General features: G+C 48.4%; 1 protein-coding gene across 3 annotated transcripts in view; it reads left to right on the forward strand.

Moving 5' to 3' along the window:
* The first annotated feature begins 68 nt into the window (after positions 1–68).
* CELF4 (CUGBP, Elav-like family member 4) overlaps positions 69–23,008 on the forward strand; it is a 321,661-nt gene continuing 298,721 nt past the window's right edge. For all 3 annotated transcript variants that reach the window (XM_011943643.1, XM_011943644.1, XM_011943645.1), the window contains exon 1: positions 69–677. In XM_011943643.1, coding sequence (XP_011799033.1) covers positions 392–677 — 286 coding nt within the window. In that variant the 5' untranslated portion in view covers positions 69–391. The remainder of the gene's footprint in view (positions 678–23,008) is intronic.

A 23,008-nucleotide genomic window follows, 5' to 3' on the forward strand; every position in this document is an offset into this window, starting at 1 on the left:
GTGAAAGAGATATGTTCTGCTTAGCACCCTGAAGCCTGGGCGACAATGTGAGACTCCATCTCAAAAAAAAAAAAAAAAGAAAAAAAGAGAAAAAAATCAGATCAGACCGAGAGAGAGAGGAGAGAGAGAGGGAGAGAGAGGGAGAGAGAGAGGAGAGAGAGGGAGGGAGGGAGAGAGAGGGGGGAGAGCGGAGAGAGAGCGCGAGCGCGAGCGAGCGAGAGAAGAGGAGAAAGAGAGAGAGCAGAGAGCGAGCGGAGAGCGAGGTGTAGAGAAACCGAGGGGGAGAGAACCCGAGTGTGTGTATGCGTGTGCGTGTGTGAGCGCGAGCGAGCGAGCGAGAGGAGCGAGAGAGTGCGAGCGAGAAAGAATAAAAGGAAAGAAGATTTTCTCTATGTATATAAAGATGGCCACGTTAGCAAACGGACAGGCTGACAACGCAAGCCTCAGTACCAACGGGCTCGGCAGCAGCCCGGGCAGTGCCGGGCACATGAACGGATTAAGCCACAGCCCGGGGAACCCGTCGACCATTCCCATGAAGGACCACGATGCCATCAAGCTGTTCATTGGGCAGATCCCCCGCAACCTGGATGAGAAGGACCTCAAGCCCCTCTTCGAGGAGTTTGGCAAAATCTACGAGCTTACGGTTCTGAAGGACAGGTTCACAGGCATGCACAAAGGTGAGTGCACCTTTCCCTCCCAACTTTGCCGGGGAGCAGGAGCGGGCGGGCCGGCCGACCGGCCGGCCGGCGACTGACGAGCGGCTGACTGAGCGAGGGGAAGCCTCGGGCGGGCGCCGTGGAGGGAGGCGCTCGGGCAGCGGAGACCAGAGCTGGGGTGCGTGGGGAGCTGCTCGCTGGGGCAAGGCAGGGTTTTGGGCGAGGTGCTGATAGGAACGATGCCATGGAGAGAGCAGCGGGCGCCGATGAAGAGAAAGAGAGAGGGGATCGAGGAGACGGGGCTTGGGTTTTTGGGTACAGCGACTTAAAAGACTGGAATGGGGAAGGCTGCACCGGTCGAGCCCAGGACGCTTGAGCGGACGGACTCTCGGGCGCCTGGCCGGCCGGGGACCTAGGGTGCTGTCCATCGCCGTGGTGCTGAAATACTAAAGGAGATGGTCTCCTCATCCTTTGCTCCGGGCCAGAGTAGCAGGAGCGCAGCCGTCTAAAAGGGAGAGAGGTGACAAATTCAAAGAGATATTTTTATTTAAATGTAACAGTAAACTCTCCCTGTCGAGCTGTGTGCCTCAATAATCTGATTGTGGTGTGAATGGTGGTGTGTGTTGGGGGTTGGGGGGGTAGATGTTTGAAGGAACCAGTGATAAAACCTAAGGCAAGAATTAGCAAGGAACCAGCCATCCCCTGGGTGGAGTGGAGGTCTGGCAAGCCTGGATAGTCCCTTTCCCAGGAAAGCGGAGCTTTGGGGAAAAAAAATATGTGTGTGCGAGATTTGCATTTTGAAAGGTGTACCCTAATTTATCCCAAACTCACCATGCAGAGAGCTTTATAGTACATTATTTTTCCCTTGAAGCGATCATTGACAATGAGTGCTTGGGGGAAGGGGAGACAGAATAATCAAAGAATTAAAACCCAGCAACTTTTTAGGAAAGTGGTCATGGGAATTGTCTGCAGCCTGCCGTTTTCTCCTTGTTTTATTATCTTTAAAGCAGAGCCCCAAACGTGTTCAGTTGTAGAATGTGTGTGGGTGGCTGGTGGGTGACGAAATTAGCCCAGTGCTCCGCTTCCTAACAGTAATATATAGGATGTGCAGCGGGGATGAATCGGTGCTGGAGCTATGTGGGCAAGTTAAATGCTTTCTGAGAGAGATTGATCGCCAGGCAGGGAAGGAGCACGGGGCTAAGGAAGTTGTAGGGGATGTGTATGGATGTTCCGTTTTTAATAAACAGTAGTGTGGAGAGCCGCCGAAGATGCTGTTACAGCTGGTGGTTTTAAAGATGAAAACACACACGCACACCCACCCCCACATAGAGAGCAGCCTCATCCTTGGCCACAAATGGGCTATGGACACAGCTGATCCTCCAGCACATTAGGTGCAGAGCGCAGAGCTGTTTGGCTCTCTAAGCAGCAGCGATTTTCACTATCACAACCACCCTCTTTCTTCAGCCCTCCCTTCATTCGAATACTAAACAGAGCTCCAAACTCTTCATAGTTTGAGTCCCAGAGAGCAGTTTTTATTGGCTTTAGCATCTTTCAGCTTGCCTGCTGAGGAGTAAATCTTAAAGTTAATGGCATGTTGAGTAACACAAAAACACAGCAGAATGGAAATATACTGGGTTTGTTGGGGTGGGGTGAGGGTGGGGGCTGTAATGGAGAGAGAAACCAACCTTTATCCAATATGGAGAAAATGTCTGTCTGTTCAAAAGAGAGACTGGAAAGGTGGAATGAGGAGGCAGTCTTCAAAACAATATTCGAAGAAAAAAAGAAAACACTTTCTTTTCCCTCCCTCCCTCTCAAGTCAACCATATCTTTGTAGTTTTTTCCCCTTCCAATCAAGCTTCCTAGAAGCTAATCAAGGTTTGTATCAAACCTTTGTTTTTCTGAATGTCCTCGTTTTAAAAAATAGTAATAACAAAAATTTAGAAAGCATAGGTAGGGAAACCTTTTGCCCATCTTAATGATCAGTTTTTGTGGTGATTTAAGATTTTAAAGTTAAAAAAATTAGAACCCACTAGAGGCAAAAGACAGTTGTGAGGAGCTGGGCTTCATATGGCATCTGGATTAAAGCACTTTACTTGCTTCTTCATTTCAAATGAAGATAAACTTTAACAATATTCCTTGGTTTCTTTTCTACAATCCCTGATATCATCACTTCGTTTCTGATGTAATTGGACTCTCTCATGTAATAGCAAAGAAGTAGAATTTTAATCATTTGCATTAGGGAGGTAGTGAAGGTTATCATTATAATATATGTAATACATATATGATAGATAGATAGATAGATAGATAGATAGATAGATAGATAGATAGATAGATATCTGGCCAGAATTCCTAGGACGAACAAAACTTCATTTTCTAAATAATTTCTCCCCTAAACTGTCTCAGTCAGTAGCAGGCAGGCCCAGTGGCTCCGGCATACTGGGTTCCTCGTTGTCGCAGCTCACCCTTCGGAGCCTGAGCATATAATTTTCCCAGTGAAACTTCCTGCTTCTCCATCCTTCTGATTTTTATAATTGAGGTTGGGCCACAATGTCCCTAACAGTGCTTGCAAGCTCTCAGAGAACTGAATAAATGAGACCGTTTCCGAGGTCTGGTTTATTCAGTCCTAGAAGAGTTTAAACTCCTTCTTCATTGATGCAGCCTGATTTATTAGCTAATCCTGATAAAATAAGCCTCCAGCCACCTTAAAAAATTACTCGGTTGCCATTGGTGATTAATTACTGTTAAGTTGAAAAGCATGATGAGGCTTGAAGAAGGAGGGTTGCATTTGGTTTCTAGATTTCCCCATCTCTAAATTGACAACATAAGGTTAGGGATAGAATCGTGCCTTTGTTAAGCCTGGTTTCAGGGCATATTTGTGGCTCTTGCGCTCCCCTTCTTTAATTTCTAACTTCTAATGAATTGTATGGGACAAAATTGAGAGACACAGGACACTGGCCTCCAGTTTGGATGTCATGTTTATGTTATTGGCAAAAAAGAGAAAAAGAAAAAGGAAGACACAAGGAAAAGAAAAAGAAGTAAAAACTAATTAAGCACATGAGATTTCAGGTGGGTCTCCATTTGTTGGCCACCTGCCATTTCAGATATCTAAAGAAGGAAGGAGTTCTAAGAGTTAATGGAATACCTGCCATGCGTAGAGTGCACCTTAAAAGGCAATTACTCCAGTCAAATTGGGAGTCTGTGGAGGAGGGAGTGGGTGGGTGTTGTGGAGCAAACCCAGCCATATCAGAGAAAGGCTGTTGGGCTGGGGAGGCAGCAAAGAGCAGCTGTGGACTGGGGTGATTACTATAAAGGTAAATTTACCCCCTGGAGGCCAGAAAGCAATTGGAGAGAGGGGTATCTGGGTGCTACGCAGAGAGAGAAAGGAAGAAAAAAGCCCAGAATTAAAATTCAAAAAAACAACACCCAAGGAAGAAAACTGAGTTTAATGCAAACTGTCCGGAACAACTCAGAGTCTTCTTTTCTCCCCCATTAGAGCACTTTGGGAAAGATTGTTTTTCCAGTCTCCAAAAAGAAATACATTGTACTACTGATTAAAGAGAAAAGAGACGAATTCCTCGGGTAGCAGCAGAAGTGAGCTGAGGGCCAATTTTACTCCTTCTTGTAAAATTTTTCTCCTCTGGAGAAGGGAACAGGTCACCCAGTAGTCCAATTCTTCCTTTCTCTCATTTTTAATTTATTTCTATTTTCTTCTTTTCATTTCCTGTAGAACAAAAAGAGGCAGTGACTGAAGACACATATATGCACACATACCCACACTTGTTAACACTCACTTACACAGTGGATCACACATGGAGAAATCAGCAATCCATTCATAACTTTGGTCCTATCTAGCTGGATAGGAGGCAGCAAAGACTGAGTTACTGGGATATATAAAGACTAGTGCTCTCTGGATAGCCATATTATAAGGCATTATCTTGGAAGTCATTTAAGTCCAATTTAAGTGGTATTTAGTATAATATTTATGAATTAATGTAATCTAAACATAGGACTGTCCCCAAAGGTTTAAACAGCCTTTACTACTGATGTGTGCTTGTTCCCAGAGCCTGCGATGCATTTTAATCTAAACAGCCAAGTCCACATCATAGTCCTTCTTGTTATCCAGTCAGAACAGATCTGTGCCTGGGTAACCACTCTGCTTTGAGATTTTCTCCATTGCATGGAGGAAAATGTACTCTACTGGCAGCCTGGGGGGCTCTCAGCCCAGGAGCCACAACTGCAGGGATTTCAGCCCCTCATACTTCCACACTATATCCAGAAGGAGGGTGGGGACAGAGTAATAGAATCTTCTGTGGATTTAGCTCCAGAGAGTGTATCATTTTAAAATACACTCACCACTACATGCACAATCTTCTATTTCAACTACACCTGAATAGGAAATGCCTAAAGCCCCTTGATTTGGGGTTTAGCTGTGAGAAAGAGGAAGGACGGGGGTATGAATATGTTTTGGTGATTTGTGACCATCTTCATAAAATTATGTCTTGTATTTGTGTTTAAGATATAATAATTCTCAGAACACTGAATTTCCACCGCTTGACTTTACCCAAGATGGCTCGTTGTTTTGTGGGGTTTTGGGGATTTTTTTTCTGCTGTAGATAGGTGATTTAAAACTGTGAAGCTCTATGTGATTTCCATTTTCAAATGAGTCTAAGAGACAGTGCACTGAAGTATTAGCATGGGCATGAGCTCAATTAAGATGAACTTCTTAAAAATTACTTTGAAAAATAAAAATTCAGTTCTGTCCAGGGGAAAAGGCTGACAGAATGGCTGGGTACACACCTATAGCTTTTAAAAGAAAGATTTGCCTTGTCAGAGATACGGAAAACTGAATAGCCATAATCAGAAAACAAGAAAAGCATTTTTTAAAAAACAAGTTTCACCAAAGAAAATGATCAATAGCAATCATTACAAACCTAAAGCATATCAAAGCAACAATCACCATTAAAACAAACTCCAAAATCCAGATGTTGATAAGTGTCCTACTTAAGAGCAAAGAAAAAAATATTAGAAAATGATTAGCTTATTTAAGAGACTGATGGTTATTTGCTGCTTATGCATAATTTCATTTGTCTTTTAAACAGACTTCCTTGGAATCAACAAACACAGAGATAAATTAATATGCACACATGCACGTATATGTTTCCATGTGCAAGCATGACTAAGCACATCCCACACATATGGAAACCAGGGCTGGCCTAGATTTCAGTGCAATTCAACAGGGAGATGTTAGCAACCTCCCTCCCATCCCCAAGCACACACAGTTTTAATGGGAATTCTAGATTGGGTTGAAATAAGCCCCTTGGTATACTTTCACTCCCTTCATCACCTGCTCCAGTTGGCTTGATGTTTGTGGCCTCTCAAACACAACAAAATAAAATCTTTTATTGAATGAAATCATAGCCAGAAAACAACGCAAAGGAAAACAATGACAAAACTGCATGCCATTGCTATGCCCCCTACATACTCATGTAGTAAGGTTCTGAGAGTTCTATCAGGGAGCTCATGTCCCAGGGTATTCCCACTGCCCAGTGATCTTGCCACACTCCAGCAACTTGATCATGGCCATTATCATCACTAATATTAGCATCTTCCTCCTCATTATTACAGCGTCTATATCAGGAAGGAAGAGGGGCTTCTGAGTGAGGCCTTGGAAGATATCCAAGATACCACCTTTTTGCTTGAGAAAAGAGCTGGTCTCAACTTTGCCTCTGTCCAGGGCTCACACTTTCCATGTCATCAGGAGAGGGTCAGTTTCCAAACTGACCCAGGAGGGATCTCACCTAAAGAGAATCTGGGATAAGTAGGCTCTGGAGGACAGAAGTGCAACAGAGAATAAGGCCCAAGGTTGCAGGTAGAGAAAAAAAAGTGAAAGTTGTAGGGTCAAAATGCCAGCTAGAAGCTGGGAGTGCCCGTTTACAGTGGCTGAAACTGCAGCAGCTCTTGAACTTGGAAGGGAAATCCCATGTGACATGCAGAGAGAAGAGCTAAAGGGTGTAAAAACCTATGTGTCTGTGGGTAGGAGGGAAGATGCTGCAGCCTGTGTGGGTGTTGGAGTGAGCATGTGTGTGTGGATACACACACACAGAGAAGAGATGACAGATGCAAGTGGCGTGGAGATGATGTTAGGGACAGTTTAATCTTGCAAGGCTATATGCAGGATCAAGGAGAAGGGTGATGGAGAAAAGGGAAAAATCTGGAAAGAATGACGCGGTCCTCATCATTACATACATGATCCACCTCAGAACTCCTGGCTTGGATTTGTCAATGATCCAAGTCCCAGTGTGAAGGTGTATTTTTTGTTTTATCTGTCTGATATTCCCATCCAGAAGTCCTGGTTTAGAGGAGGGTTCCATCCTCATTCCCCACCCATCACCCTTTCAAGGCTAGCCTGCTTCTGCTCACCCACTGACTCATTTTAGCAATGACCTTCCATCTGGAATCTGAGTGGCCAGCTGCAGCTAATTCCCTTCACCCACTGCATTTCCCACCTTATTCACTGCCCCTTGGTATTCCAGGCTACTTTCCTTTTATAGTGTACACACACACACACACACACACACAACCTGACCAGCTCAGTCAAGTCAGGCCCTCCAAGCAGAATACTGCATTTTACCTAAATCCAAGCAGGGCGTGGCAGGGAGCCGGTTGCCCTCCTTTTGGACTCTCTATAACAAGAGCAGAAAATCCGCTCCTTTTACCTCTTCCTTTCCTGCAGGCCTGTAGATACATAGCCTCTCCAAGAATTGCAGAAAGCATCCAGTCCTACCCAAACAGCCTAGGGGAGTAGAACAGAGCACCCTCCCACCCCCCACAATTTCACTGAAGCCCTTTCATCATCTTTCCTCTCCTTTTCTGTCTTCTCTGCCATTTAAGATATCCACCCAAACTCCAAAGTGGGGCCTGAAGGAGATACGTGTTCCATTTGGCAACATAAGAGAAGTTAAAGGTACCAGAATAGACACACACACACACACGCAAAACAGTTACACGGGTAGAAAAAGCAGCAGAGGAATTTCCAGTGTTGATGTACTTGCCCTAAGAGCTTCCTCCATCTCCACCCATCAAGTTCCCCACAGCCCTAGGTGGGTATAAAGCCCAAGCCGCAACCCTACCCACTGGAACAAAGAAGGAAGTCAGGTAGGAAGCCCAAGGTGATTGCCTTGATTTTTGAGTCCTCAAAAGTAGAAGGGGAATTAGAGGGGCATGGTGGTGCAAGTCTATAGTCCCAGCTACTCAGGAGGCTGAGATGGGAGGATTGCTTGAGACTGGGTGGAGGCTGCAGTGAGTGGAGATCGCACCACTGCACTCCAGCCTGAGCAACAGAGTGAGACCCGGTCTCAAAGAAAAAAAAAAAAAGTAAAAGGGGATGTTTTCAGGACCATCCATTTGTAGGGTTTCTCCCCTTCTACTTGTCCACATTTGGTTTCTCTTATCCTTCCTTGTATCTCTCCTCTAGCGTGAGCTGATTGAGAATTTCAAATAGAGTGATTCCCCGCAGCTCAGCTCAGGAACAAATCCTATGTGGCCATCTGCAAGATGGAAATAAATGGGTGCCCTCATGGAGACAGACATAGTCCTCCTTCTGTGGGGACAGAACAGCCAAAAATATTGATCAAACTCAGGAAAAAAATTGATAATGAACTGGCCTCCAACAAGAGCTTAATTGACAGAGACTTCCGAAGGCCAGCTCTGGACAACGCATAAACTGACCGCAATGTTACTTTATTGCAATACACTCTGCTTCAATTAATTATCACCTTTGTTAAGAGTGGCTACAGATCAAAGGTTTCTAGATACTTAACACATCTTTCGAACAAAGCCCCAATGTATTAGGCTATTCCACAGCTGGCCAGCAACTCAAGCTAGTTTCCCATTTTCTTCCCTGTTAGCTGTAGGCTTCCTCCTCTTTGTTAAAGACAAACAATCCTTTCTGCACAGCCACTGTGTCCAAGGACCAGGATTGTGAGAACTGTTGTCCTCCGAGGGCAGGGTGCTGCAGTTCAGCAGCTGTTCCTAAAATTACACAACTTGGTTCACCCTTGAATCAATCTGACTGAAATGGGGAGTAGCAGCAGAAGAAAAAGGAGTTTCTAGAAACACAAAAGGGGTGTGTGTGTGCATGCGCATATGCATGTGCACAAGCGACTATGTGCACATCCACATAAATATTATGGGATCAATACATTTCACATCCGCTGCCCACACCTCTTAACTTCTCCCTCCCATCTCTTGAGCACCTGTGCTACTGTCATATTTCACACTGAGAAATGCTCACAGCTGAAGCGGGCATAGATGATGCTGTATTGAACCAAGTCATTGTTTGGATTCAGTTGTGGAGTCTTGGTGCCCACTGAAGGATGGTCCTTGCCCGGAGTAGTTAGTGCCTAAAGAAGCCACTTCTTAAGATGTGACAGGAACCTCACTCTCTAGAGTCCCCAAGACCTACAAATTGACAGGTGACTTACTTGAAAGCAACCCTTGGAGTCGTTCTAGGCAGATTTGAATGCCATACGTGGCTGTTTGTTCATTATTCTAATTTAATGATGCAGTCACACCTAATTAATCCATGTCTGGTTTATTCATACACTATGTCTGAGGATCCAAAAGATCTCTCCAGCTAGCCAGTTTCCCTTTACAGGGACAAGCAAGGGGGCATCCCTGACAAGTGAGGCTGTCTGAGTTCAAACAGGATGGGATCACTGTAGACCGAACTGATAGAGGCACTGACCCTGACACCACCTTCCATGCAGGTAGGCACGACAGCAGTCACAGAGATGCACAGCAATGAGGTCTGTGTGACCATGCACAAATACACACGAGCACAAAAAGCATGTCTTCTACTATAAACCTACACAAACCCATTCCCCTCTAAAAGTTAAAGGGCCACATCTCACCATGTAATCAATCAGGCCTGCTGGCATGCCAGGCTTTTATATGATTGGAAGTTTTGGTACAGAAGGTTGAGAGCCTGAGGTCAGTAAACTTCCCCTCTCTGGTCTTTAGAAAGTAGAGCTGAATTAACTGTTGTCACTGTACAGATAGAGACTGAGGCTGAGAGCAGCGTATGCCCAAAGTCAAGCCTGCGTCAGCGCACCTCCCAGTGGCTAGTTCTGGCCAGACTGCTCCCAGTGAGTGCTGTCTCTTGCCTGGCAGGTAAATTGAGAGAATGAGGCATCAACCTAATAATATCCTTATAAAGCCAAGCCTCCTTGCGCAAGTCCTCGGAGACAAGAGGCATCTAAAGATCAAACGCTACATCACAGTGTATTTGTAGGAACTCTCTGATTCTGCTACCTCCCTATAATGCTGTAATTGACTATTTGATCAGCTCTAAAAGGGATGGTGTTCAAAACAGACTCTCACACACACACTCATACACACACTCACACACACACTTACATACACGTGAACACTCTCGCATACACACACACATACATTCACCACACAAGCATATGCGCACACTTTCTTTTGCATACCACATGCCACAGTACCCACACCAGTTCATGCAACAAAGGTCAATTTTCACAGGGGATGCTTGAAGGTGAGTGAAAAGTATACACCTAAGATTGTATGTGCCCTTCCGGTAACGGGCTTATCAATACCTCTTAAAGCAATGTGACAGCCAGCCCAGAGTGATTCAGTTGTGTGGACAAAGGTCAGCATATAGATATCCATTATTAATAATATCAATATCTTGATTGACCAATATAACCAGAAACTGTATCATGTCGCCATTGATGGGTGAGGCTGGGAGGACTCCACAACAATAGCCGGAAATTATGCCCATGTAAAATTAATCATATTGACTGGTTCTAAGAATATATAGCGAGGCGAAGATCTTGGGAGAGGTTGTCATGGTGGGAGAGGGGGTCCTTTTTCCCAGAGGCTTTATGGTTTTGAACTCCTGCAAGGAGACCGGGAAACAGAGGCGTCCCTGAGTGACCGATGAGAACACTCTCCCTCATCCGGCCTTTGCTTTTCAACAGGGTGGGGTGGAGGAGAGGTGTACTCTGAACAGGAAAAGAAGGAAATAGGATCCCTTAACCATTATGCGTCCAACATATCCATATCTTTCTGTCAAATCAATACTTGGCTTGGCTTGGTCTCACCGGATGAGGCACGGAAAGCATACTTGCCCCACTGTGTAAAGAAGTCTCTCTCCAAAGGGGTGGCATAAGCCTGAAGCCGTGTCCCTTTACCAGGGTGGCATATACTGGCTCCAGGAGATGCCAGTGTACACTCTGCAGCCTGGGTATCCCGGGAGGAAAAGAAAGGCCTCCAATCAGATCAATCACTGTGATTAAATTCTTGGGATCAGCAGAGCCAGGGACTCAGGGTGCTGCCCTGTCAGCATTGCTGGTAGGGTGGGAATATCTTGGACTTCAGAAAGCCATTTCTCACTGAGGCTTACTTTCAGCCCCAGTGAGTGAGAAGGAAAGCCTTTACGTCCTTCCAAGGGAAGGCATGAAATTCTCTTGGGGCAGTCCTGGACCCCTCACTCTCTTGCTTATAAGAGCCCTGTCTCAGGACATCCCTGGCCCTTCTTGGCAGCCATAGATAACACCTGGAAGGGTGTCCTGGGGAAGAAGTGAAAAGGAGCGAACCCCCGTGTCTGGGCACTCCTCAGAATGGAAAGAGGGCAGTCAGGAAGTGTCTCTGGTGACAGCCAAAGGTCCAACAGGCTTTTTGTTCATTACGTTTCTCTGTTTTCAGAGTTGTCAAGGCAACAGAAAGGGAGCCTGCCTTAGAGTCCAGGCCCCATGGTGGGCGTGATGATGAATAAGAAAGGGGCTGCTAAGATGGGTGGTAGGGGATGCCTTTGGTCCTAAAGGAGGGCAAGCAAATGGGGCCTGTCGCTGGATGGGAGATGGGGCTGCTTGAGGTAGGGTGCTCCCCTTCTCATAAGAAACAGCTCAGGCCCTAGTTGATCGGCCGCATCCCACCCTCTTTGATTTGCTCTCCCACTTACCCAGGGTCACCAAGAGGCAAGAAGGTCCCCTGGCCTCTGTGCAGTCAGGGTCCCACCCAGGTGCTCCCATCCCACGGGACCAAGAGCCCTGTGGGTCACTGCCGCTCCCTCCCCAGTACACACAACCCAGCCTTCCTTGCAGAGCCCCAGCCCCCAAGGCTGCCCCAGACAGTTCCCAGGCCCCCAAACTGGCTCCCATCCCTGCCCAGGCTGGGCACAGCCTCAGAGGGTATACGGGGAGTGTAGGTTCTGGCACCAGCATTCAGTCCTCCGCCCAAAGTGTCCTCTCCCCTCCTCGGTCACAAAGCCTGGCTCTAGGTAGCTCTAGGGAGAACAGCAGAGAGCCCAGAAGCTAGACCACCTCTTTACACCTTTTTCATACTTGGGGAGGAAGCCCTTAAATTGTGTGTTGGGGGAGGGTTCCTCTTTCCTCCAGCTGTCACCTGCCCTCTGACGGTGAGACGAAGAACTTCTTCCACACACACTGCGGGCCCCAGTCTGAATTGCCCAGCTCCCGCAGCAGCCCAGGCCCCGCCTCACCCCAGGAGCTCCAACCCAAACCTCTCCCACACCCTACCCCTAACCCCGGCCAGTGTTGGCTGCTCCTTCTGCACGGCAGCTCCCTGCACGGGTTGGGGACTCTCCAGGTCATTTTCCTCACTTGACAAGCCAGGCGTGAGCCTGGGACACCAGCAAAACAGGGAACACAAAGCCAGAGAGGAGGATCAGAAAACCCAAAAAATATTGTCATTTCTGTATCCATGTGAGTTTCGTTTCATTTCAAAAATTAATAATTACAGTATATGATTTAGTATGATTTTTATTCTTAATTCCATATGTTGGGGGCTTGTTAGCAAAGCACCAGAATCTTTTGCATACTTGGGCTCTGACATGGGTCCATCTCCAAACTGCTGTGTCCCTGAACTTCTGCAAAGGAATCTCCAAATGCCCTCCACAAGCATGTGGCACACTCACATGCTGGGTGTGATGAAATGAATGAGCCCGGGTGGAGAACCCACAGATTAGTGATCAATTGGTGCACTCACCACCCAGGTCCAGTGGAGGCCCCAGTAGAGCAACTTAAGCCTAGTTTATCATCAGTGACAAAGACACAGAGTAAGACTGGCTTATTTCCAGGTTCATTTTCTTATCCAATTAAAAAAAAAAATCTTTTTGTTGAAAAATAAGACCTTCATCTGTACTGTCATCTTGACTATTTCAATAAGCAAATGATTAGATTTATTTTAGAGTAAATTCTGTTGCCATTCTGTTGGGCAAGTTTGGAAATCCCCCGGAACGAGGAACAAACGGCGAAGCCTGGGACGTGGCAGCTGAATTGGGTCCCCAGGGGAAAGAGAGGAACAGCGAGTTAAAGGGTGATGTCTCGGTGCAGGAAAAGCACGTTATTGAGCTGTGGTGAATGACTACTGGGTAGATCAGATCACAACAGCAGCTTAGGCCTTAGAACAAGAGATCACACTCCTAAAGGGCTGGCCAGCCACACACCAGCTGCAGAGGACACCCTTCCTCCAGGAGAACCCAGCTGAGATGGGTGGGAAGCCAGGCAGGAAGGGCCATACATGCAGGCTGAACCACCCCGCTGGAGCCAGCAAAAGCCAGGCTCTTGTACCCTTTGGGTTCAAGTTCAAGACCCCCATCTGCCCCTTATGCCATCACCAGGGCTTTGGTTTGTTTCTCCCTTAGTCTCTCAAGTTTCTCAGCAAAACATTAACTTGGAATGTTCTGACCTTGTCTTGGCTGAGCCAGTGATTAAGAGGGCTAGTCCGCAGCAGAGGCCACACAGCCAGGAGGAGAGCATCCCTGCAGACCAGCCAAGGCTGGAGGAGGGGCCTGCTGGGGTGAGAGTTGGGGAGTCACTGAACCAACTGCCATTGACTTCTGGGATGCCCCCATGCCTCTCCACACTCACCCTCATCATGCAGAGGCAGGTTTCTGCAGAGCAGGGAGCGGGTAGGAAATTGTAGGCTGTGGGGGAGACATACCATGGCCCTCTGCAGGAACGCCCCTGGGTCTGACAGGGGAGACAAAGGCCTCCCTCACGGAGGTGCAGATTTATGTCTAATTCAGGTGCCCTGAGTGTCAGGCTCTGTTCCGACAAGGTGGGGGACCCGCTTTCACTGCCACAAAATAACTTGAGATGTGATAGAAGACAGCAACCCCACAAACATAAAACTGTCGCATGTAAATGCCCTGTTGGGGGAATGTGGGAACCCCCGAAAGATGAGTAATCAGGTAGGGACACTGGCTCTGAGCCAGATTCCCACATAGAGAAGAACGGCATAAGCCCAGCCTGGCAGATGGGAACGGGACAGAGCAGGAGGGCTGGAGAGCTGACAAGTCGGGGAGTTGTGTTTTGTTTCTTTCCATTGTGTTTTGTTTTTGTCCCTCTGCAATGAAATCTCATTCTCAGAATGGTGGACAAAGGAATTTCTCATTTTGAATAAATCTGGACCTGCCGCCAGCCTGGCTGAGGGAGAATCAGTCAGGGGTGGGTGGGTGTGTTGCTGTTACTCCGAAGAAGTCAGTGACACATGCCGAACCTGCCAGGGCTGTCCTCACCTGCTTTGGGGCTGCAGTGTCCTTCAGCTGTCCCGGTTGCAGCCCACTTGGGCCGAGAAATTACTCATGGAATATTTAAACCCGTGGCCATGTTTGCTGTCACCAAGGCAGGCATCCAGATTGCCCCCACTCACTCAGCTGAACGTCCTGAACAATAAACTATAGGGTTCCAGGGTCTGGAACCTTCCCGCACCCTCGCCCTTCCTCTGCTCCTGCCCCCAGCACAGGAGTGGCTGGATGGCAGCCAGGCCATGGCGATGAAGCTGGGGACAGAGTTTCCTGGGGTGACACTGGTCTTGCAGCTGGAAAAACATTGGCAGGTCCCAGGAAGAACTGCCCCCATTGTGGACAGCACACCAGGGCAAAGTCCTCAGCAGATGTTTTCTACTGCAGCAGAACAGTGGAATGGGCATATTTCTCCCATTTCTGGAAGAGAAACTCAGCCCAGGAGGGCAGTCATGGATGAGGTGGCCTTTGGGGCTGGCTCTTTAGGGGAGGGAGAGTCCCCTCTTGTAGGCCTTCCACAGACCACAATCCCTGGCATCTTCCTGACCCCAGGGATTTCTCAGGGGAGAACAGAACTGGACTCAGTCATAGAGCTGGAGTGACTGAAAAACTCAGTTCCCTGTGGGGATATGGATGTCACTAGTGTTGGTCTTCCAGTACCCTCCTAGTTCCCAGTCATCCAGTCTCTGCACTCCCCACCCCAAGTCCCAAACCCCAACCCCAACCCCCAGGCCACCAAACCAGGACTGAGGACTCTCAAGCAATGGTACCCAACCAAAAGTGACCTCCTTTTCCTAACATTCCAATGTCTTGCCCCTTGCTGGTCTGACAAATCAAACTGGGCAGATGTGTCCCTGGCAGCTAATGGACATGAATGTGTTACCATCTCTGTTGCCACGTGCCTTTTAACAGGGACCTTTTAGAGCCGCGTCCTTAACCCAAAGAAACATCTCTAATCGGGGGGAATGTTCTGGCACAGGCCAGGCCAGAGAGAGCCAGCGTGAGGCAGGGACGCCTCTGTCTACTGGGAGGCAGCACAGGTCTGCCTGGCCTCGAGTTCCGTTGCCCAAGCAGAACTCCACCTCCCCTGCTGCAGCAGAGAGGGACCCAGGCAGTCAGCGGACGGGCTGATCTCTTTGCTGGGCTCCCAGTGGGGCCTGCGGATCACAGAGGCTGCCATGCCAAAGGTTTAATCAAATATTAAACATGGTCCGTAAACTTAAACCAACGTCATATCTGGAACACCACATCCCTCCTAAGAGCGCCTAGCTCTGGGGAAATTTCAGCTTAGCTTGGCCTGGGTGCGGGGCAGGGGCTTCTTGGTTCATGCTCCCTTGGGGGCAGGAAAAAGAGGAGGTAGGCAGGGACCATGGCAGGGGTGAGACGTGTGGCTTTCCTCCTCCATTCCATTATTCATTTCCCCTGATTTTTATCTAATCTCTCCCTGATTGTCCTGGTGAAACTTAATAGACAAAGTGAATTTTTATTACATCATCAATATAATCTCCAGCTAATCAGCAGACACAGGGGCCACCGCAAGCCCTATAGCGCCTCATCTGGCTTCATAAATAGTAGGAACAATCACTGCCAAGCCCAACTCTTCCAGCTCCTCCCGAGAGGCCCCTCTCCCTGCTGAGCCCCCTCCCCAGACCTGTTCTTGGGGTTTCTTTCTTCCCACGGATCCCCCCACCCATTGGGCCACATTGCCAGTTGATGGAGACATCTTCCCCATTAGTATTTTTAGTTTTCTTCCTCCCAGCTTCAGCTGTTAAAATCACAAATCTGGGGCTTGTGTTTCGAATGCCAAAATAGCCTAATGTCGACTGATTTTGATTCTACTTTTCTCTGAGCTGGGACTATGATATGTCATAAGATATTATGTAATTGTGTGGATCACAGGACATACTATCAACCACGTTATATACCAGATTAAGTGATATGTTATACTGCACATATGTAACCTATATATAAGAGTGTTTTGGTCATTTGAAGTTGGACCATGCGTCTTGTGCACTGTATCATAGATGTTAAATTATGTATTTTATTTATATTATAGTATGCCTTCTATTTATATAGCATTTTAATCTGAAAAATACTTTCTTATATAGTACCTCTTTTTATCCCTATTGCAACCAGGTACAATTGATACCTTTTTTATAAAGAAAAATGAAAAAGGGATCATGAAGGAAAATTACAGCCTGGTCAGATCTTGCCAGGATACGGCAGAGTGGCTCGGCTCAGGATGGGTGCCAGCAAGGCAGGGAAGGGGTCACCGGTGAAATAGGGATCGGGGCAAATGTGTACCTGCTGACCAGGCAGGCAGATTCGTGAGGCCTGGCCTGCAGGGCAGCCCCTGGCCAAAGGGCGACCTTCATTCAAGGAGTAGTTTTTTCCCTGTCACAAACCTGCCCAAAGTTAAATGTGCAAATGAGTGAGACTAGGCTCAGGCAGTAACAGGAAGCTGCCTTCTCCTCTGCTCTCCAGGGTCCTGGTCATACTGCTCTAGGATGGTTTAGATTTCAGAAAACCAGCAAATGCCACTTAGAGTCAAATCCTTTATATAAAGTGAGTGATGAGACTAATAAATCTGGCTTTGGGCACCCACAACAGCGTAGACTGTTTGAGAGAAGGGTACTCTGCTTCCTGCAGACAATCAGGACCAGCTCTTGCAGTGACTGGCCCCACTTCACCAGTCACCCCTTGATTCCTGAGGGGAGGGCTGTTTCCACACATCTGCTCAGCAGGTGGTCCGCCTGTGTCTGGGGCTCATGCACAGGCCCCTCCAGCTTGGCCCTGATCATTGAGGCCTGGATGTTGCAGAGCTTCTGGGGGTGGGCAGTGTTTAGTGCCTTGGACACTGCCTGCTGCAGAGGTAGCTGGCACACCAAGGATGTACTCCACATAGGAACCACATGCCTGGGCCCTTGCCCCACCCTGGCTCTGGCTCTCCCATGGACCAGTGTCCTCACCTCCTTGCTCAGAGCCTGGACCTTCTGCTCTCACATCACTGCAGCAACACCTACTCAACCCATTGCTTAGGGTCATTGTGAGGATCATATGAGAAGGGAAAACATGGTATAAAAGTTAAAATGGTCCAGGGTCACTGTCATGCATCAAGGGTCAGCACTCCTATCAGCACCCCCATCAGCTCTGAGGGTCCGGCTCACTCTCAGAAACAGCACATAAGGGGTGGCACAAAGGCCAGAGGATGGGTGGGAAGGGATATTGGCAGTGCACCTACTACAGGACAGTGACACTCACATGGACTCTCATTTGTTTTATCTCATCACATCCTCGTGACAAAGCTTCGACAGAGATGTCACTGTGCCCCTTTGAATGCCAAGAAAATGGAAACTCAGAGAGCAGTAACTTGACTGAGGTTAGATACTCCCAGATTGGTCATATGCTCAAGCCGGCCACACTTCCTTGACTGCACACTCCCTTTATGGAAGTAAATAAAAAGATCATCTCTTACATCTCCCTCATTTTGCAGATGGGAAAACTGAAGCCCTGGGACATTACTGGCTAATGTTTTCTTAAATTATCACACACTGTCTTGTATGGAGGATCTGAAAACATACACAGAGAGAGAGAGATGTGTACACATTTATGGAAACACAGAGATAACTCACACAGACACACCCTCATACAGATACACACATACACAGAGATTCAAAAATCAGTACACACAGACACACATAGGAACACACTCAGAAATAGGCATTCATACAGATACTCATATATGCAAGCACACACACACACTCAAAAATGCAGATACATTCACAAGCACATTCATAGACACACACATATAGAAACATTCTGGCACTCATGAAGAAGTGCACATAGAGATACACACAAGGACCCAGATACATACCGTCACACAGACACACACACTCACATGTCACTCCTTAAAGACAAGGCTTAATTAACCACAAGACCAGAGACACAATTTATCCACCTAACTTGTTAACAAGAAGTAAAAGCAGCTGGTTTGGAGAGTGAGATGACAGAGGCCCAGCTTAGAAGGGAGACGAGAACACAGGGTCCCCATAAAGGCTGTGGCCAAATCCTCATTAGAAGTCAACAAATAAACAGAAGGCATTTGCTGAGAGCACTCCCCCTGCAATCTCCCTTCTGCGTCAACCCACAGGATCTTGGCCAAATTTCTGTTCATCTAACCAAGACCAAAGGCAGGACCTGGAGAAATTTTGGGCAGGCTTTCCAAGAGCCACCCAGCCCCAGGCACTGGCTATAGATAGCTCTCATGTAGGTAAGGGGAGGCCTGTGAGCAGAAGAGGCAGCCTCCAGCAGGTGGCAACTGGGAAGGAAGGAGAGGAGCAGGGTAGGTCTACAGCCGCAGCCTCTCCTGGAGACCAGCATTCAGGCTACCTTCGGCTGTGGCTGAGTGAGAAAGGTTTTTGTACACCCAGCCCTCAGCCATTCACCCAAACCTGCTCCAGCCTGGGAGGCTCCTGTTGGCTTATGGGAACACATTTGAAAGAGAAGGTGGCCCTGCTCAGCTGTATTAAGAGAATACACACACACATACTCCACACACATACTCTCTCTCACACACACACACACACACACACACACACTGAGCAAAGGGTTAATGGTGGTAAGGAGTTTGCCAGGGAACAGGAAACCTATGGTTTTCTTTTCTTTAAAATAAAATCCTGAGGATCCAGGAATGAGTTCTCTGTTTCCTCCATCTGCTGGATAAGCTGACCATTTGGAAGCTGAGTCTGTCCCGGGACGATGGGATAGCCTGCTTTCGCAGTACTGACTTGAGCTACATGTGCTGGACAGGAGACATGAGGGGTTGTCACTGGAGGTACTGCATGTTTTGCCCCATCCTGCATAGACAAACCGTGCCAGCCAGCTGCAAGGGGTGAGGCTTGGTGGACACCTCTGGGGACTTTGACACAGTGCAGGCTGTGGTGTGTCTGCTAGAGGTGTGCCATGTAGATTCATGTTGTAGCCATGGGTTTTGCATTACACTGCATCCTGTGGTTCTGCTGGAGCGTGCACGTGTGTATTAGTGCTGTGTGGGTCAGTGTGTGTCACGTGTGGGAGAGCTGTGTTTTCTACACTGGTCTGGAAAGAGAGGGGATGATGCCCAGAGGGTTGTCTTCATTCCTCCAAGGCTGCAAAGCTCCCTCATCCTGGGACTTGCTATCTGGCAGAGCCCCACCCTTTCCCTCCCAGCTCAGGGTCCAGGGGTATCTCACACCTGGACCACGTCTGTCCACAGCCTGAATGAAGTGCTCTGAGTCTGACCAGGATCCTGGAATCGGGAGCCTCTTACTGCAGCTGCAGTGAGAACTGTATGTGTATGTGTGTGCATACATGTGCGTGGGTGCGAGTATGTAGTGTGCACCTGCCCACACACCACTTCCAAGTGAGTACACTCCAATCCCGGCCTGTGAGACCTGGGTGAGGAGATGAGGAGATGTGCGGACGTGTATGCTCATACGTGCTGAGTGTATGCAAGTGTGTGTGGGCTGTGATGGGCTCGGGTGGGCCAATTTTTAGTGACAGATTGTGTGTACGTCTGTGACTACAGTTTCTACCAAGTGCATGTAAAAAACAGAAGAGATGAGTCCAACTCCCTGGGTGGGCACGCCTGCAGTTCTCTGCAAATGTGTGTGAGCGTGGGTGTCTTTTTGAGGGGCCTCTGGCCAGTTGTAGGGGAGGAGTGTGGGAAAAGTATGTGGGGAGAAAGGGCCCTGCACACGTGTGGTTGTGGGCAACCTAGTTGGGTGGGACGCAAAGTCAGACAGTGTCCTCCAGAGACCTCGCCACTTTCTTGGATGCACGGCTGGGCCATCTGTGGCATCTTCTCACATTCTGCCCACAGATTCCCTGGGAGACCGGAAGAAGAGGGGGTCAGCTCCCCAGAAGGTAGCCCTGAGGTCTCTTCTTGGAGACAACTGCAAGTGCAGGGCCATGTATCTCTCTCTCTCTCTCCCTCTCACACACATATATGAGAGGGGAGAGAGAGACGGGGCAGCTACAGGAAAAGAGAGGCCCCTGCCCCACCGCCTCCAACCAGGCTGGAGCAGATGGTGCTCAGACCCTACCAGCGAGGCCAGAGGCAGCACTTGGAAGCAACGTGTCCTGAGGGAAGGACCAGAGTGGGGCCCGGGTAGATGCTCTCTGGCCAAATACATCTCTGCTCTCCTGGGCCTGTCCTTCTTTCCAGAAACGCAGGGCTCCTGAGCCTAGCCTACGTGTCCAGCTACAGATGTCTTTTCTCTTTGCCTTATCTCTGGGCCCCCTGGAGGCTGAATTCAGCTACTTGGGGTGCAGGCACAAAGGCAGGCCATCCCCAAGCCTGACCCCAGCCCACCTCTGGCTCCAGCTTGAGTCATTTTGCTACTAGGCAGCAGGAGGAAGGCCAGTCTAGCCTGCCCAGGAATCCTGGGATCTCAGGCACAGATCTGGCGGTTACCCATTCACTCATCTGGAGTCCCCACCTCTCTTGCCCCTGAGGACACTACCCCCTCCTCACACCCAGGGTTTGGCTGTGTGCCTTGCCCAATGCATCTGCAGCAAGCTGCTGTTGGGCACTGGTGCCCTTAGTATGCCCAGTCTTCCTGCAGCTGAGGCCGGACCCTGACCCTTCCCAGCATCTCCCAGAACACATGTGTCAGAATCTCCTGGGATTCTGGTGGGAAACGAACCTCCTGAGCTCAACCCCACACTTTTGAATTCCCTGAGGATGAGGCCAAGGAATCTGCAAGTTGGAAAGCAGCTTTAGGGGTCTCCACGCATGTCATGCTGTCTGTCCCTGGAGCCCCAGGGTCAGCTCCCTGTCCAGGTTGTTGACAATGCTGCAGCTTCCTCAGGCCTCAACCAGATACCCTCCTGGGTATCCCCTAACTTCCTGTGGCTTGCCTCATGGGCCCTGGGGCTCAGCTTTCTTCCCTGGGGAAATGACAGCCTACATTTTTGGAACCATCTGCTTATGTCATAAAACCGATTCCTTAGGCTGTTGTTATAACTGTCATAACAGACATGTCTTCCCCACTTGCAGGAAGTGGATCCCAATCTCACACTCTTAAATTCTCATCCTCATGTAGTTACACACGCACAGATACACTTACACACATACATACGTGCAAGCACACACACGTACCCACATACAGGCCAGCCAGCTCCTCTGGTGACACATTACATGCAAGTTCTTTGTGTTCAATGGTGAAGCTATTCTGTGCCCAGCTGTGAAGTCGTTCCCCTGCTCAGCATCTCATGCAGATTCCCCGCTCCTCCCAGAGCCCATTCAGTGAGGAGTGGAGGCTCTGAAAGCAGCACAAGGGCCGTGCAATGGGCAGCGCTGAGGTCCAGCACCGCAGCTTTGCTGACAAGCTGTGTGAGTTGGACAAATCCCTTTACCTACTGGTCGGCCTCAGTCTCCCTGTCTAGCAAACGGGAATTTACACCCTGCCTAGATGAGCTGCTTGTGAACATGGAACGCAGTGATTTCGGTGGAGCATCTGGCAGTGACTGGAACGTGGTGAGCCTGAGATAATTGTAGCTGTTGAACAAATGGAAAAAAAAAAAAGAAGTAAAAGAGTTCATGACCTAGGACATCCCTGGCCTTGCCGCTCTTGCTCTTACCTCAGCCCTCCCTTCCTGGGAGGTAAGTCGCATCTCTGCACCTCTGCTCAGGCTCTTCCCCACCAGGGGTACCCTCTTCATTCCTGCTTCCCCCAAGCCAAGGCCTGCTTCTCTGCACAGACTGCGCCAAGCCTCCTCTAGGAAGCCTCTAACTGCTGCAGCCCCATCAATCTCTCAGAGTCCCCCAAGCTTCAGCCTCCCTGGAGCTTCAGCCTCCCCACCCAGCGGCACAGACCATGTGGTAGCCTCTCTCATTCATCTGGAGGGAATGGAGGGGCCATCAATTGGTCCCCAGAAAAGACCAGTTGCTTTTTCAATACTAGTAAATGTTTTCATTGTCAATAGTATTTGTCACAGAAAAAATAAACAAGATGACAACGTAGCAAGAAGAGGACACCCATGTTCCCACTCCCCAAAGGGAGTGAGCCTTTCATTCTAGTCCAGGAACTCCTTTGAGTAAGTCACTGGGCACCTGTGGAGCTCCATTTCTTCCTCTGGGGATGGAAATGAAATGAGTCACCTTGAAGAACACTTCCTGTTTCACAGCCTCTAACCCTATGATGTAAAGTTCATGCTGGATTTAGAGTTCAGATTCCAGGGTGGTGCAACCCTTGGGGAGCTCCTGGATGCTGGGGATGAGAAGGCATGGGAAGATTTGAGGGGTTACTCAGAGACCACAGTCAAAGGTGCTAAGTTCATGCAGAGACTGAAGAGTTAAAATGGAGACGGTTGTGATGGGGAGTCCTCATCAGTACTGGGCTCTAACCAGGTTCAAGGCAGGCAGTGGTGATGCCATAGAAAGAGCACTGGATCCAGAGCCCAGAGACTTGGGTTTTCCTGTCTGAGAGCCAGGCAATGACCAGAGGCAAGGCATTTCATTCCTGGAGCTCGGAGCGTCTCCTAACCTGTAAGTCAAGAATAACAACACCGGCTTCATGAGTTATTATGGCAATTAAGTGAGAAAATGTAGAAACATCTAGAATAGTTTTGTATAATGGTAATAATCATAATCACAATAATAAGAGAGGAATTGTTAACATGTATTTATCATTTACTGTATCCCCAGCATGATGCCAAGTGCTCTAATGTGCTATCTCATTTAATGTTCCCAGTTTTCCTAGGAGAACATTTCAATTTCTGTTTTACAGACAAAGAC

The sequence above is a fragment of the Colobus angolensis genome, unplaced genomic scaffold, assembly GCF_000951035.1.
Source record: "Colobus angolensis palliatus isolate OR3802 unplaced genomic scaffold, Cang.pa_1.0 Scaffold220, whole genome shotgun sequence".
In the NCBI taxonomy this organism is placed as follows: domain Eukaryota; kingdom Metazoa; phylum Chordata; class Mammalia; order Primates; family Cercopithecidae; genus Colobus; species Colobus angolensis.